Genomic DNA, 15,056 nt, shown 5'->3' on the forward strand with positions numbered 1-15,056 from the left:
CGCAAGAGCAGCGTTTTCGGTACTGGGAGTTGTAGTCATTCAGGGGGCTTCACTTCCGGAAAGTTGGGGAAGGACGCGCCTCCGGAGAACTACATTTCCCAGGAGGCTATGCGCGTCCTTCTCCGCCCCCGCCGGCGTCAGGCTCCACCTCTCCCGCTCCTCCCTCACTGGGCTGCACCGCTCACGCCTTCCTGTTAGTCCGAGCAGGAAGAAGTTCACTCAGATCAGCTGATCCTAACTGACAACAGGAGAGGAGGAAGCCCGGGAGGCAGCAAAGGAGGAGGGGGGTGGAGATGGAGAGGAGGCTGGATCCACCGGTCCCCTGAGGAACAGCCCCCGTCTCCACCGGCGCCCCGGGGTACCCCGACGCCGCCTCGCCGCAACAGAGCTGCTTCGTGGTGGGGTTCCCGGGACGCCGCGGTCGGGGAGGGAAGGGCACGGCCCTGCGCCGGACAAGCGCTAGCCCTGGAGCTCCCTCCTTTCCCAGGAGGAAGGGGGGGCGGGTGCGGCGGGGGTGGAGGTGGGGGTGGGGTGGTATAAACAATGGATTCGGCTCTGGCCTCTGCCAGCGTTGGGGGGATTTGGGGGGACCTTCTTTGTTCTTAGACCTTGCTCCTGCCCCTCGGGTTGTGGTGGTGGTGTCCGGAAGGAAGGAAGGGTGAGGAATCCCCGGCTGGAGAGAGGCGTCGAGGTGGGAGGCCGAGTGGGCAGATTGTTTGCTTGGGTCTGGTGGGCGGAGAGGTATCTTTTTGAAGGTTGGTTTTATTTTTTTCTCAATTGTGACAAATTTTGATTTTTATTAACGTTGTGGGAGCTGGTTGGGCACTTCTGTGATTAGGGTGTAAATAAGGTCTCCTAGTCACTCCTTTCGCCTTCCTTGTTTATCTAAAAATAAGATGGATAGATTGATTACTGTATGGGAGGAGTGAATACCCGAAAGGAGGGCTTTACATTTCCTTGGAGCGTTAGTTTGGGTGTCGAGGCGAAGGGGAGTTAGGAATATGATTGTGACAAAAAGCCCCTTTCTTGCCCCAGTTATCTATCTATCTTTCTTTCTTTCTTTCTTATTTAGTTATTTTAAAGTTGGGTTTTGAGTGACAAAGAGAAGAATTATTTGTTTTAACTCACTTCAGGCCTGGCTTTGCAGTGGGCCATAGTGGAGGAATTCTGTCTCCTGTTGCTCCCTTTTTTTGCAGTTAGACAAAAGGACAAAAGGAAGTACAATAATTGTTTTTAATTGTTTTTAAACATGGAATGGTGACTCTTGTTTCCAGGTTTAGAGTCGTTAATAGGCATCTGTCTAGAGTTGAAGCAATCCAGTCACAAGGTTAATTGGATCTGTGCAGGACTTTGATGGAGCTAAAGTTTATTATTATTGTTTCTTTAGCTTTTTACAAGCGTCTTTCTCCACCTCTCCCAATTGTGGGGTGCAGGTAGGGGTGCAGAGGGTGTTCCTCCAAGGACTATTTGCTTAGTGCTTTTGATTCTTAATTTAATAACTGAGGGAACAGAGAATTTCAGGCTGGGAAATAAAGCAACACAGTCTCTTAAATGCCTTGAGACTGGAGGTCATGGTTGTTTTCAGAAGGAGCAGGCTTAACCATGATTTTGAGGAGAAATTTCTAGGATCAAAATGAGCCAGTGTGATTTTAACAAGCGAGAGTGAGAGTTCTCTTGGGAGTTCTGGCCTATTTAATCACAATCTTTTTTTTTATAAGGTGCATTTTTGTTTTTAGATGAGTGAAATCCTTTTCCTGCCTCTATTCTAGGTATCCTCTGAAATACTGACTTGAGCTGCATAATATTGAAAAGCTCCTGACCACTCTCTTTCATTACAAAAACCTTGTGTCTGAGGCCCCATGCATGCGCCCACCTCAGTGAACCCATCAGATCTCTCTCAGATAGCCATAACAGACCCTCTCAAGTTAATTTTAACCACATATTTGCCTGCACTTTATGGAGGATGAAACTATCAAACCAAGTCAACGTTGCTGCTGACTCAGGAGTCTTGGCAGCAGGAAATTAAATATCCGAACATTTGTAAATGTGTGAAGAATTCTAATAAGACATCGAATGTTTTTTTAAAAACATTTTTTTAAGGGTGTTCAGAACCCTGTGGAGGCTGTGCTCAGTCTTCGGACTCAACGCCTTTGTCTTCACTTCTGGGGAAAGCCCAGGTACTGTTATATGGTAGGTGCTCTCTTTCCCGGTCTGAATATGAGTGCGCAGACTTCCCCAGCAGAGAAGGGCCTCAACCCTGGGCTGTTGTGCCAGGAGAGTTACACCTGCAGCGGGACTGATGAAGCCGTCTTCGAGTGTGACGAGTGCTGCAGCCTGCAGTGTCTCCGCTGCGAGGAGGAGCTCCATCGGCAGGAGCGCCTGAGAAACCATGAGCGGATCAGACTCAAAGCTGGCCACGTCCCTTACTGTGACCCCTGCAAGGGCCCCAGTGGGCATTCTCCAGGTGTGAAGCAGAGGGCAGTTGTGAGGTGCCAGACCTGTAAGATCAACTTGTGCCTGGAGTGCCAGAAGAGGACTCATTCTGGGGGTAACAGAAGGAGGCACCCTGTTACGGTGTACCATGTGGCTAAGGTCCAGGCGCTGCTGGAGGAGGAAGGGATGGATGAGGACACCAAGAGGAAGAAGATGACTGAGAAGGTTGTGAGTTTCCTCCTAGTAGATGAGAATGAAGAAGTTCAGGTAAGCGCTCAGTGGTAGTAGGGTTCATGTGGTGGCGGTACAGATCTGATGTTGGCAGTTGGCTCTCAGGGGAGGTCCAGGAGGAGCTCGCATTTTAATCAGTAAGAGGCAAGACCCCGGAAAGCTTACATCTGTATGGAGGCAGATTTAGTTTTTTACCAGCTGCATGACCTTGGGCTGAATTACTTTACCTCTCTGAGCCTTAGTTTTCTCATTTATAAACTGGGGACAGTGCCTAGTTCATTGGGTTGCAGTGAGGATGAAATGACACAGTGTTTGTAAAGCATGTTACCTAATAAACGCTCAGTGTGTGGTAGCTGTCATTATTATTTTTAGGATTATTATCAGGAAGAACTGATTTAGAACTGTTTTCTCAATGAGAGCACTTTGGCAAGTTGTGAATTCACATGTGTGAATGAGGAGGGACTGTGTGTGTGCAGGGAAAGAGACACTGACTTCTGGTGGGTCCCATAGGAGTGCAAAGCTGTAAGTCGTCACCCTGCTAACTGCATTTAGAGACAGGTGTTTGAAAAGTGGCTTTTCGTAAGGGTAGTATCCTCTCCAGATGACCTCTTATTTTCATGTATTGGCTTCTGATCAATAGAAGCCAGTTAGGGCATCTGGGATTACAGAAGGACTGGAGAATATTTGATTTGATTCTGAGCTGGGGAGAGGGTGGCGTCTGATAGGAGCAAGTTGGGGAGATGGAAGTGTGTGACAGGGGCGATTGGGAAAGGGGTAGTAGAATGTTTATACTTTCCAGTGAAGGTGGTACAATTATCATGTCTGTACTTTCAAATGAAGACTGCTTCATTTCACATCCTGGCGTCACTCACTGGCTGTATAACCAAGGGCAAGTTACTTAAACTCCATGCCTCAATTTCACTTCTACATCGCAGCAGTAGTTGAGAGGATTCAAAGAAATTAGGAATAGAAACGGAAAGGCCCTTATCACAGGGCCTGGCACGTGGAGTACAGCACCACTTTGTTGTGTTTGTCAGTATCAGGGAGTGTTTTGTATTTGTAGTACATTCAGTACTTTTAGCTGTGATGACTCCTCAAGTCTCCAGATTGGAGGAGTACCTTTGTAAGTTACCGCTTGAAAACTTTATAATTACCCAGTGAGTATTTTTCATCTGTCTTTTTCCACCTTAGATAAGGTTATGGAAATGAATTACGTCATGATTTCTGTGTACATATGTTGTCAGCTAAATACTTTTTCATTTTTTTTTTTTTCCTTTGCGGTACGCGGGCCTCTCACTGTTGTGGCCTCTCCCGTTGCGGAGCACAGGCTCTGGATGCGCAGGCTCAGCGGCCATGGCTCACGGGCCCAGCCGCTCCGCGGCATGTGGGATCTTCCCGGACCGGGGCACGAACCCCTGTTCCCTGCATCGGCAGGCGGACTCTCAACCACTGCGCCACCAGGGAAGCCCTGTCAGCTAAATACTTTGCTAACACAGGCTTTCTTGCTTGGTTGAGAGGAACTAATAGAGTTATGGAAGAGTGAGCCAGATCCCATTCTGCCTCCCTTGCTAGCAATAATGTCTCCTCGATGGACTCTGCTCTAATTGGGTGACAGTGTGCACTGAATGTTTTACAAATGGAACACTTGGATTTGGATGATTCCTGTTGGTTTTGCCACCAGTTCTCTTTAATGTCAGCCTTCGGAAAGTCATACTTCGAATTGTTGTCACTTTTGTAAAATGAGAGGAAGATTTGCGATGAACCAGTGGATATTGTGTCAGCACCAAAAAGAGTATTTTTTGAGGGGAGGAGGATGTATTTTCTTTTTTCTTTTTGTAGCACTGGTACATATTTCTTAGCAGAGAATTAAGAAAATATAAGGAAGTGTACTGAAGCAGACAAATCCATCTTTTTTTCTTGTAGTGTGTAATGTGTATATAATTAGGTTGTTTTGTAAAGATTTCTCCCTTCATAAACATTGACCACTTCCCCGGAAATAACAGTTCATTAATTGTAAAAAGCACTGGTTGGGACTAATGGATGGGACAAGAATTTTAGGTGGTGACTTGTTCTCATAGGGTCATGGTGGAAGAATACTTGGAGAAAATATCTAGCTCACTTTTCTAATGTGAATGTCTAAAACAATTAGAGAGATGATTTTCTGATATAAATCTAGATGGTGAATTCAGCTAAATTGTAGACTCCTGGAGAGCAGGACCACGTCTTGTGCCCTGGATCACGTACAATGGTGGGCATGCTGTCAGCGCATAAATACTTGATGGGTGATGTCACATCTCAACCTCAGTTTTTTAGAAATGAATATCACACACATACTTAGTAAAAAAAAAACAAAACTAAAATCATTTGAAAGGGCATACAATGACAAGTTTCCCTCCTCCTTCATACCCTTAGTCTCCTTCGTTAGAACAATCACTATTAACAGTTAACTACATGCACTTCTAGAGTTTTTTCACGTATACTTACGAATATATGTATGTAGCCTTTTAATTTTTCAACAAAAATGGAATCTGATATACTTGCTGTTCTGTCCTTGGCTGTTTTTCACTGAAGGATACATCTTGTAGAACTTTCCTTATCAGCACATTGAGGTCTACCTCATTATTTAAAGGCTGCCTAGTACTCTGTTGAATGGTTTTTCTCCAATTTTAGCCTATTAAGGGATATTTGAGTTATTACAACCAAGGATGTGTTGAATATCCTATAAATCTATTTAGAAATGGAATCTTTTTGTCAAATGATATGTACATTTTAAATTTTGATTGATATTACCAAATTCCTGAACCTTATTTTCTTAGCTTCTGCAGTACTTCTCTGAGTCTCCCCTGGGTTCTGGTCTTGGCTCATGATAGTTAAAGTTTAAAGAGCTCTTACTGTGGCGCTTGGCACTGTTCTTAGCATTTGAGCTCATTGAGTCCTTAGCATTTGAGCTCATTGAGAACTCTGTGTATTAGTTTCTTACTGTTGCTGTAACAAATTACCACAAATTTAGTGGCTTACAGCAACACAAGTTTATTCTCTCATTGGTTGGAGGTCAGAAGACCTAAAATGGACCTGATAGGGCTGTGTTCCTTCTGGAAGCTCTAGGGAAGAATGTGTTTGCTTATCTTTCTAGCTTCAAGAGGCCTCCTGCGTACTTTGGCTTGTGGCCCCATCATCCAGCTTCAAAGCTAGTAGTGTTAACATCTTCCAATCCCTTTCTGTCTTTTTTCTTCTGTTGTCACTTGCCTCTCTGTGGCCCTTCTGCCTCCCTCTCACAAGGGTCTTTGTGGTTACATTGGATCCACTTGGATAATCCAGCGTAATCTCCCCACCTCAAGGTCCTTAATTCAGTCACATCTGCAGAGCCTTTTTGCCCCATGAAGTGACGTATTCACAGGTTCTGGGCATTAGGATGTGGACATCTTTGGGGGTGGGGTGGGGTGGGGGGCAATTTCAGCCTACCACACCCTATGAAGTAAGTTGTATGTCTTAGTCAGTTGGGCTGCTATGACAGAATAGCATAGATGAGGTGGCTTAGAAACAACAGAAGTCTATTTCTCACAGTTCTAGAGGCTGGGAAGTTCAAAATCATGGGATTGACAGATTGAGTATCTGATGAGGGCTTGGTTCATGACAGCTGTCTTCTCGCCATGTCCTCACATTGCAGAAAGAAGCTCTCTGGGGTCTCTTTTATAAGGGCACTAATCCTATTCATAAGGGTTCTACCCTCATGATGTAATCACCTCTCACAGGCCTTACCTCCTAATGCCATCACCTTGGGGGTTAGATTTCAGCATATGCATTTCAGGGGGATACAAGCATTTCGTATAGAGCATTGTATTTTCTAGATGAGGACACTGAAGCACAGAGAGATGAAGTGACTTGCCAAGATCAAGTTACGATTAGTGGCAGAGGATTTGTGATCTAAGATCCTTGCTCTATGATACTCCTGTTCTCTCTCACCAGGTCATTTAAACTTTCTAGTCAAACTTCATCCTGGTCAATAGCATCAACTCACCAGTTCCTCATGGCTGCTGTGAGAATCAAATGAAACATATCTCTATATAAATGCAAGACGTTACCATTGAAGAACTCCTTCCTCGTAGCAGTGAAGATTCCATGATTTAGGCCCCAACTTTGTTTTTCTTTTCATGTTTCTAGGCATTTGTGGGTTTTGATCATTTTCAGTTTAGTACATAGGGATTATTTTAGTAGCTTGTAGGCTGTTACTCTTACGTATGGTTCCCTCAAATTCTCTGGCCTAGGGTCTCCTAAGATTTGTTGTTTGTGATTTGAGTATTATTTAGTTTCTTTTGGAAAACCTAAAAGGACAAAAAACTTCCTTTAGGTGGTGACAATTTTATCATTACCTTGTTGCCATTTGAGTGTATACTGGAATGGCAAATTTGAGGAGAGATTGACTTTTGGTCTCAGAAGTAGGAACTCATTGGTGGCTTTTAAATGGACACATCTGGCCTACTAGCCAAAGACATTCATTCATTCATTCATCACATTTACTGGGTATATGTTCTGGTGCCAGGCATTTTCTTGGCTCCAGGAAAGCAGACTTCACACATGTCAAACACATAAAAAGGTGGTTCAGATGTATAATCAAGGAAGAGTGACTGGAAAGCCACTTTTGCCGGATAGTTAGGGGAGGTTTCATTGTAAAGGTGACTTTTAAGCAAAGACCTGATGGTTAATACTACCTGGGGAAATAGACCTCCAGACAGAGGGGAATGAGAACAGAAAGCAGGTGGGATGGCATGTGTGAGTAGAGAAAGAATGCCTATGTGGCTGGAGTGAGCTGGAGAGAGTGGTGAGGATAGAGGTGCAGAGGTAAGGGGGTGCCAGATCCTGTGGGGCCTTGTAGGCCAGGGAAATAAGTGTGGATTTTAAGTGTAATGGGAAGCACCAGACTGCTTTGTGCTAGAAAGTCACAGGAGCTGGTGTGAAGACTAGATTGTAGTGACTGTGGGAGGGCAAGAGGGCAAGCAGGGAAACCACTTAGGAGGCTATTGAAGATGCTGAGGGGAGAGGTGGCTTCAGTTTGGTGCGATCAGTGACATGGTGACATGGAAAGACATTGATCAATTTGGGACAAAGTTTGGATGTAAAACGGGAATGCTAATATGTTGGGTGGAGGGGTGAGGGAATGAGAGAACTCAGTGGTGACTCCTAGGCATTTGGTTTGTGCAAATAACACCTGCTTAATACCCCAGGTTTTATTGACTTAAATTGAAAAAACTTTAAGAACTCAATTCACACAATAAAGAGAGTTAAAATAATCTCATTTGGTATTGTCTAACAGAGTAGTTCTCAACCAGGAGAGATTTTGCCCCCGCAGGGGGCATTGGGCAATGTTTGGAGACATCTCTGGTTGTCACAGCTGGGGGATGGGGATTATGTGCTACCGGCTAGTGGATAGAGGCCAGGATGCTGCTAAATATCTTAAAAGGCCTAGGGCAACCCCCACATGAAGAATTATTTGGTACAAAATGTCAAGAGTGCTGAGATTGAGAAAACTCATCTAAGAGATGAAGGTTCGATGTGATAGGAGATCTGGATTCCAGTGAAGTGGAAAACATTTAACCAATACACCACTTTTTCCTCCCTCTTTTGGTTTTGTTAGTTCCTCAGAAGTAATTTAACTGAAATCAGTATTCTCTTTTGGCATATTTTGTAACCTTTCTAGTGAAATACTTAGACTTTCTGTGTTGTATTCATTGATTTTTCTAGACCTTAGTGGAACTGTACTTGGAAAACCAAATGACTCATGGACCCTTTATTTAGAGCCGCAGTAAGTAAATGATCCACACTGACAAGTCATCTATAATCTCTTGAAGTCAGAGAGGACACCCTTAGCAAATAACTGAAAGGTTAGAAGAATAAAGTTCTAACGATTAGAGTTCTTAGTGGAGGTAGGGGGTAGTATTTTCCTATCGGTTGAGTCTTGTGAGGGATTCAGACATCTTGTCTTACCAGAATATTTCTAGTCACAGAGAAAAGGTGAAAAAAATCATATATATGTATATAATAAAATTATATGTCTATATATAAAAATATTTAAACTCCATACAAGTTTTTCTTTCACAACCACTTTATTCTCCACTGTCTCTTTTCTACAAACCTCCTATAACTTCCCTCCTTCCAAGAGAATAGAGCAGCACACTGGCAAGCAATTGCCCCTGTTTCATCTTCATGCTGACTGACCCCTGATGGGAGCAGGAGCTTTTCATGCCAAAAGACTCCTGAAGTTCAATCCCTCCTGCTGAACATGCAGGGTGATAGGGAAGCCCAGTGACCCAGGAGTGGTCAATGAGAAGCTAAGAAAGTGTCCCCTGGGGCAGGCCCTCCTGGACTCAGAAATAGTCAGCCTTGGGCCCTGTCTGAAAGGGAAGGCCAAGGTGAGTCTTCAAGTCCTTCCTTCAGTGAGTCAGTGGTGGACCTCATCTCACTGAGACCGTTCGTTTAAGAAGACCCATCACGTTGTTTGGCTGCTTCGCTTGTTTACAGTCCCAGAATAGTGTGGCTCAAAATACTGGGACTTGGCCTTTTTTTTTTTTTTTTTAATTGGCTAAAAGAGACATTGTTCTAGTGGGATTCAGGAATGGAAAAGAGCAGAGGATGTTTTTGTACTGTGTGAGAATCCTTGACCACAAACTGCCTGTGCTGGTCTGCCCCATTTCTATGCTCCTTCTGTCTTAGACTCCCCTGCTGGTGACCCCTTGGCCTTGTCTTCCGTTTCCTGGTCTAGGGCACCTTTCTGGGGCTTGCTCTTTCCAGGATCTCTGTTTCAAACAGGCTGGCAGAAACCCCTCAGGACTTAACTGGTCAATGGGTCAGGAGCCTGCGGATCATAATCTTCTAAATTGTGGAACTTCCCCATTTTTCTCTTTGGTCAAACTTTTATAATGTAAGGACTAATTTTGGTGCTGTGGCTGGTTAGCCCTTTGGCAAATTCTGGTCAGAGCACAAATATATTTACGGTCACTTATTAGGTGCCATATTAAGAAATGTAACCAAAAAAAAAAATCCTATAGATCTGCTTAGGAGCTGTCTGTCAAAATAATAAGCAGTAATTGGTAGAACAGCAAAGGCTCCCTCCACCTCCCCCACCTTTTACTCATAGAAACTCAAGTAAAAGCCCCTTTTGTTTAGTAATAGTAGTAAGGGGAGGGCATTGTATGTATTACTGGGAAACCAGGGTTGAGGATGACTCAGACAAACAGGAAGATGAAAGAGCCCCTATTATATGCCTCTGGTTTCTGCTCAGCATCTTCTGAGCTCTCTCAGCCTTGGGCTCATTAGGTTGTAACAGGCTCCTGGCATTTAACCTGGGAGGCTGTTTTGTTTAGTCCAGGGCTGTTTAAAATTTGACGCATACAAGCCGTCAAAACCACTGTGAGTCAGCTTTTCAGGGAACCTATCTTTAACTATTTCAAGTTACCTCCAGTTTGTGTGATTCTGATTTTTTATGGTCTGTCAGTTCCTTGAAGTGATTGATTTTTTTCTGGAATTCAGCAAACATTTGGCTTTTTGAGTCAGGGTTAATATAAAAGGCAGATTTCTTATTACGTTGACAGTGTATGTTTTCCCTGTGGATGCATCTCCTGGCTGTACCGCTCTTGAGTTTATCCTGCAGATTGTGTCACATGGAAGCCTTCTGATGGCTGGCTGGACTTTTCAGGGGAGTCCTGCCTGCTTTGGGAAGAGCTCCCAAGAAATTATCTCTGGCTGAGGTTAGAACTGCTAAATGTATTGAGCACATTTGATCAGTGAGGGGCAACCAGAGGAAAGCTAATGGGCGAGACCACAAAGGAGGGAAAGAAAACAAGGATGTAGAAAGTTCCAGGCAAGAAGAATTGGAAACACCTATGGGAAGGGACACAGAGGAACTTTTGGAGGCAGGAAAGGGTGGATGTTTCCCTGGAGGATGTTTTGTTCATTTTGCCCCTCTTTTCAATGGCTTTTGGCCAGTAATTAAGAGGCTCTCTTTGACAAGTTTGTGAGGTTAGCTTGGTGTCCTTGGCCAGAGAAGTATGTATACCCACCACACGTAAGCACCTGACCTCTGGCTTGACTTCACTGGAGGATGATCTGTTTTCTGGTAGCTTCTGGAATTTTTTTTCCTCCTTCCTGATTTTCTTCTACTTGTTGCCTGGATTATTGTTGTCTTTCCCAGGGAATTTGACTGTAGATGTTAGAGTACTGGAAGGGAACAGACAGAGCCTGATTCTGGCATGTAGACACAGACACCCCAGGTTCAAGTTAAGAGAGAATATAATCCCGAGCAATTCAGCAGTCATAGAGTATTCTAGAAATTCCTCTACTTCTCAGCCCATTCTCCTGCCTGGCGAATATGTCATCTACATGGCTAAACTGTTTTCCATAATCTCTCATAACCTTTTCTTTCAAAGAGCTTAATTCAGTTGACAAGTATCATTCAACAGCAGTCATAAACATTTATTGAGTGTCAATTATATGCCTTATTAGTTGGAGTAATCTCTGTGAAAAATACTTTAAAATGAAAATTCAGCGGTTAAGCAAGACTGGGAAGGGATGGCAGAGGCTTTCATTCCTGGGAAAGCCCCACTGTCTTTTGTACTTGTCTCTGAGTAGAGGCTGTTTGAGAATCCTGTAATTCTTTCTGCACACCTTTCTGGTCCTTGTGGCCAGTAATTTGTTCCATTGTGTGGATATACCGTGATATCTTCACTCACTGTCGATGGACATTTTGTATACCATATATATTGTTTGATTATTGTCTTTCTTCTCTCCATTACAATGTAAGCTTTATGAGGACAGTGATTTTTTTTTAATTGGGGTATAATTCATGTAACATAAAATTAACCATTTTAAAGCGAACAGTTCATTGGTGTTCGGTATATTCACAGTGTTGTGCAGCTACCACCTCTGTCTAGTTCTAAAACATTTTCGTCACCCCAAAGAAAACCCTGTACCTGTTAAGCAGTCCATCCCAGAGGGCAGTGGGTTGTTTTTTTGTGTCTTTTTTTATACAATGTTTATTATTTTCCAATTATAAAAATAACATAGACTTATCATGTTAAAATACTGAAAATACAGAACTACAGAAAAGTATACAGTTTTATCTTAATTTTACAATAGAAGAAAGCCACTAGTATCTCAATCCTTTTTAAGGTTGCATTTACTTTTTTCAAAAATAGTTTTATTGAGATATAATTCACATACCATACAATTCACCCGTTTGAAGTGTACAGTTTAATGGCTTTTAGTATAGTCACAGATCTATGCACCCATCATCACAGTCAATTTTAGAACATTTTGATCAGACAGTGATTTTTTTCCCCTTCTGTTCATCCTCATCTAGAACAGTGTTTGGCATAGTGTAGGCACTCAAATAATATTTGTTGAATGAATAAAATGTATTAATGAGAATAAATCAGTTTAATCATTATTTAGCAAACATTTAATGAGTGCCTACGATGTGCTGACAACTGAGGGAGATAGAAAGTGGCACTAAGACACTGAACTCACCCTTGAGGAGAGGACAGTCGAGTGGTAATAGAAAACAAATACATAGGGAATTCCCTGGCGGTCCAGTTGTTAAGACTTGGGCTTCCACTGCCATTGACCCCGGTTTGATCCCTGGTCGGGGAACTGAGGTCCCACAAGCTGCTCGGTGAGCAACAACAACCACAGCAACCAAATACATAGACGTAAGGTGGGGCTTCCCTGGTGGTGCAGTGGTTAGGAGTCCGCCTGCCAATGCAGGGGACATGGGTTCCAGCCCTGGTCCGGGAAGATCCCACATGCCGCAGAGCAACTAAGCCCGTGCACCACAACTACTGAGCCCGTGCTCTAGAGCCCGTGAGCCACAACTACTGAGCCTGCGAGCCACGACTACTGAAGCCCATGTGCCTAGAGCCCGTGCTCCGCAACAAGAGAAGCCACCGCAATGAGAGGCTCGCACACCACAACAGAGAGTAGCCCCTGCTCGCCGCAACTAGAGAAAGCCTGCACAGAGCAACGAAGACCCAACACAGCCAAAAATAAAATAAATAAATAAATTAAAAAAAAAAAAAGAAATAAGGTGACTGACCTCAGAGCAGTACAGAGAGGCCATTATGGAAATTCAGAGGAGGGTGATAATGCTGGAGTGGTTACTATTGTTACTTACATAGTTATATGCTATACTGTTACTTCACCAGGGCTCCACTATCACATTCCATGTAGAACAGAAACCAGGCCCCTTTCAGTGTCCACCTCAGACATCAAAGATCTCCTTATAAAGCTGTGTCATCTATTAAGATCTTCAACATAAACTGTGAGAAAGGCACTTTAGGGAGTCTCTAGTGTACTAATAATTCTTGGAATCATGTGACTTCATTGTTATGAAGACTGAATGCTTTCTTATGCATAATATATGTATTATGCAATCTTACAACATCTTTTTAAAAAAATTTATTTTTGGTTGCATTGGGTCTTCATTGCTGCATGTGGGCTTTCTCTAGTTGTGGCGAGCAGGGGCTACTATTTGTTGTAGTGCACGGGTTTCTCATTGCGGTGGCTTCTCTTGTTGCGGAGCACGGGCTCTAGGTGCGTGGGCTTCAGTGTTGCGGCTCGCGGGCTCCAGAGCACAGGCTCAGTAGTTGTGGCGCACGGGCTTAGTTGCTCTGCAGCATGTGGGATCTTCCCGGACCGGGGCACGAACACGTGTCCCCTGCATTGGCAGGCGGATTCTTAACCACTGCGCCACCAGGGAAGTCCTAACAGCTTTTTTTTTTAATTGCAAATATACATCCTTTTGAGGGAGGGAGTGGCATGTGTTGAGTAAATTTCTAACTTGTCCCATTATCCCTGATTCTTTAATGAGGCATTTATTGGAAACGTTCCCTCCGGAGGGTTTTTGCTTGGGATCGATAATGTAATGAAATTCTGCGGTGGTGGTGACGAGTGTGGCCTAGAGGCAGACTCGGGCAACTGCAGCAGTAATGTCAGTCAGCACTTCTCTCACATTTACTGCATGCTTCCACTGTGCTGAGTGCTTGATGTGCATTAATAACTCACTTAATCCTTACAGTGACCCTGTAAAGTAGATTGCGTTGTTATCCTCATTTTACAGGAGAGAAAACAGAGGCCCAGAGAAGTTAAATAACTTCTTTATTCTAAAGTCAGTGAGTGGTCGAGGCAGATTGGACCCTTAATGGTAACACTACGCTGTTCCCTTCCCCAGAGGGAATATAGCATTTAGACATTCTGTGCTGTGTCCATTCATTCTTTTAACAAATAAGTGTAGATTTCCTGTTATGTGTCAGGCTCTGTGCTAGGGCTACAGCGGTGAACAACATGGCCCAGACCCTTGCCAGCCTGGAGTACATTGTAGTGGGAAGCTCGGAACCAGGAATAATGGGAAAATGTTATCAGAGATGGTGGGTGAGGAATGGAGGCTGTGAGCAAGGGTTGAGTAAATTGTCCATAGTGTGATCCAGGTAGAGGTGGATCTGAACCTAGCTCTTTCTTTCTTTTTTTTTTTTTTAACCTCTTTATTGGAGTATAATTGCTTTACAATGTTGTGTTAGTTTCTGCTGTACAACAAAGTGAATCAGCTATATGTGTACATATATCCCCATATTCCCTCCCTCTTGAGCCTCCCTCCCACCCTCCCTATCCCACCCCTCTAGGTGGTCACAAAGCACCGAGCTGATCTCCCTGTGCTGTGCAGCTGCTTCCCACTAGCTATCTATTTTACATTTGGTAGTGTATATATGTCCACGCCACTCTCTCACTTCGTCCCAGCTTCCGCTTCCCCCCGTGTCCTCAAGTCTGTTCTCTACGTCTGCATCTTTATTCCTGCTGTGGCACTAGGTTCATCAGTACCATTTTTCTAGATTCCATATATATGCGTTAGCATATGGTATTTGTTTTTCTCTTTCTGACTTAGTTTACTCTGTATGACAGACTCTAGGTCCATCCATCTCATTACAAATAACTCAATTTCGTTATTTTTTATGACTGAGTAATATTCCATTGTATATATGTGCCACATCTTTATCCATTCATCTGTCGATGGACATTTAGTTTGCTTCCATATCCTGGCTATTGTAAATAGTGCTGCAGTGAACATTGTGGTACAGGTATCTTTTTGAATAATGGTTTTCTGAGGGTATATGCCCGGTAGTGAGATTGCTGGGTCATATGGTAGTTCTATTTTTAGTTTTTTAAGGTACCTCCATACTGTTCTCCATAGTGGCTGTATCAATTTACATTCCCACCAACAGTGCAGGAGGGTTCCCTTTTCTCCCCACCCTCTCCAGCATTTATTGTTTCTAGAGTTTTTGATGATGGCCTAGCTCTTTCTTTTTAAAAAATTAAAAAAATTTTTCCATTGGAGTTTATTATAGGATATT

General features: G+C 43.6%; 1 protein-coding gene across 3 annotated transcripts in view; it reads left to right on the forward strand.

Moving 5' to 3' along the window:
• The first annotated feature begins 216 nt into the window (after positions 1 to 216).
• The window catches only part of ZFYVE1 (zinc finger FYVE-type containing 1), a 49,253-nt gene continuing 34,413 nt past the window's right edge, over positions 217 to 15,056 (forward strand). For 2 of the 3 annotated variants that reach the window (XR_009538910.1, XM_060139870.1), the window contains exons 1-2: positions 217 to 398; positions 1,770 to 2,700. Coding sequence is in view for 2 of the 3 variants with exons in the window: in XM_060139870.1 (XP_059995853.1) it covers positions 2,188 to 2,700 (513 nt within the window). In the remaining variant the exon portion in view is untranslated. Of the gene's footprint in view, positions 399 to 608; positions 692 to 1,769; positions 2,701 to 15,056 lie in introns of those variants that run through there. The other variant, XM_060139880.1, reaches the window with a different exon arrangement.

The sequence above is a fragment of the Lagenorhynchus albirostris genome, chromosome 1, assembly GCF_949774975.1.
Source record: "Lagenorhynchus albirostris chromosome 1, mLagAlb1.1, whole genome shotgun sequence".
Classification (NCBI taxonomy): Eukaryota; Metazoa; Chordata; class Mammalia; order Artiodactyla; family Delphinidae; genus Lagenorhynchus; species Lagenorhynchus albirostris.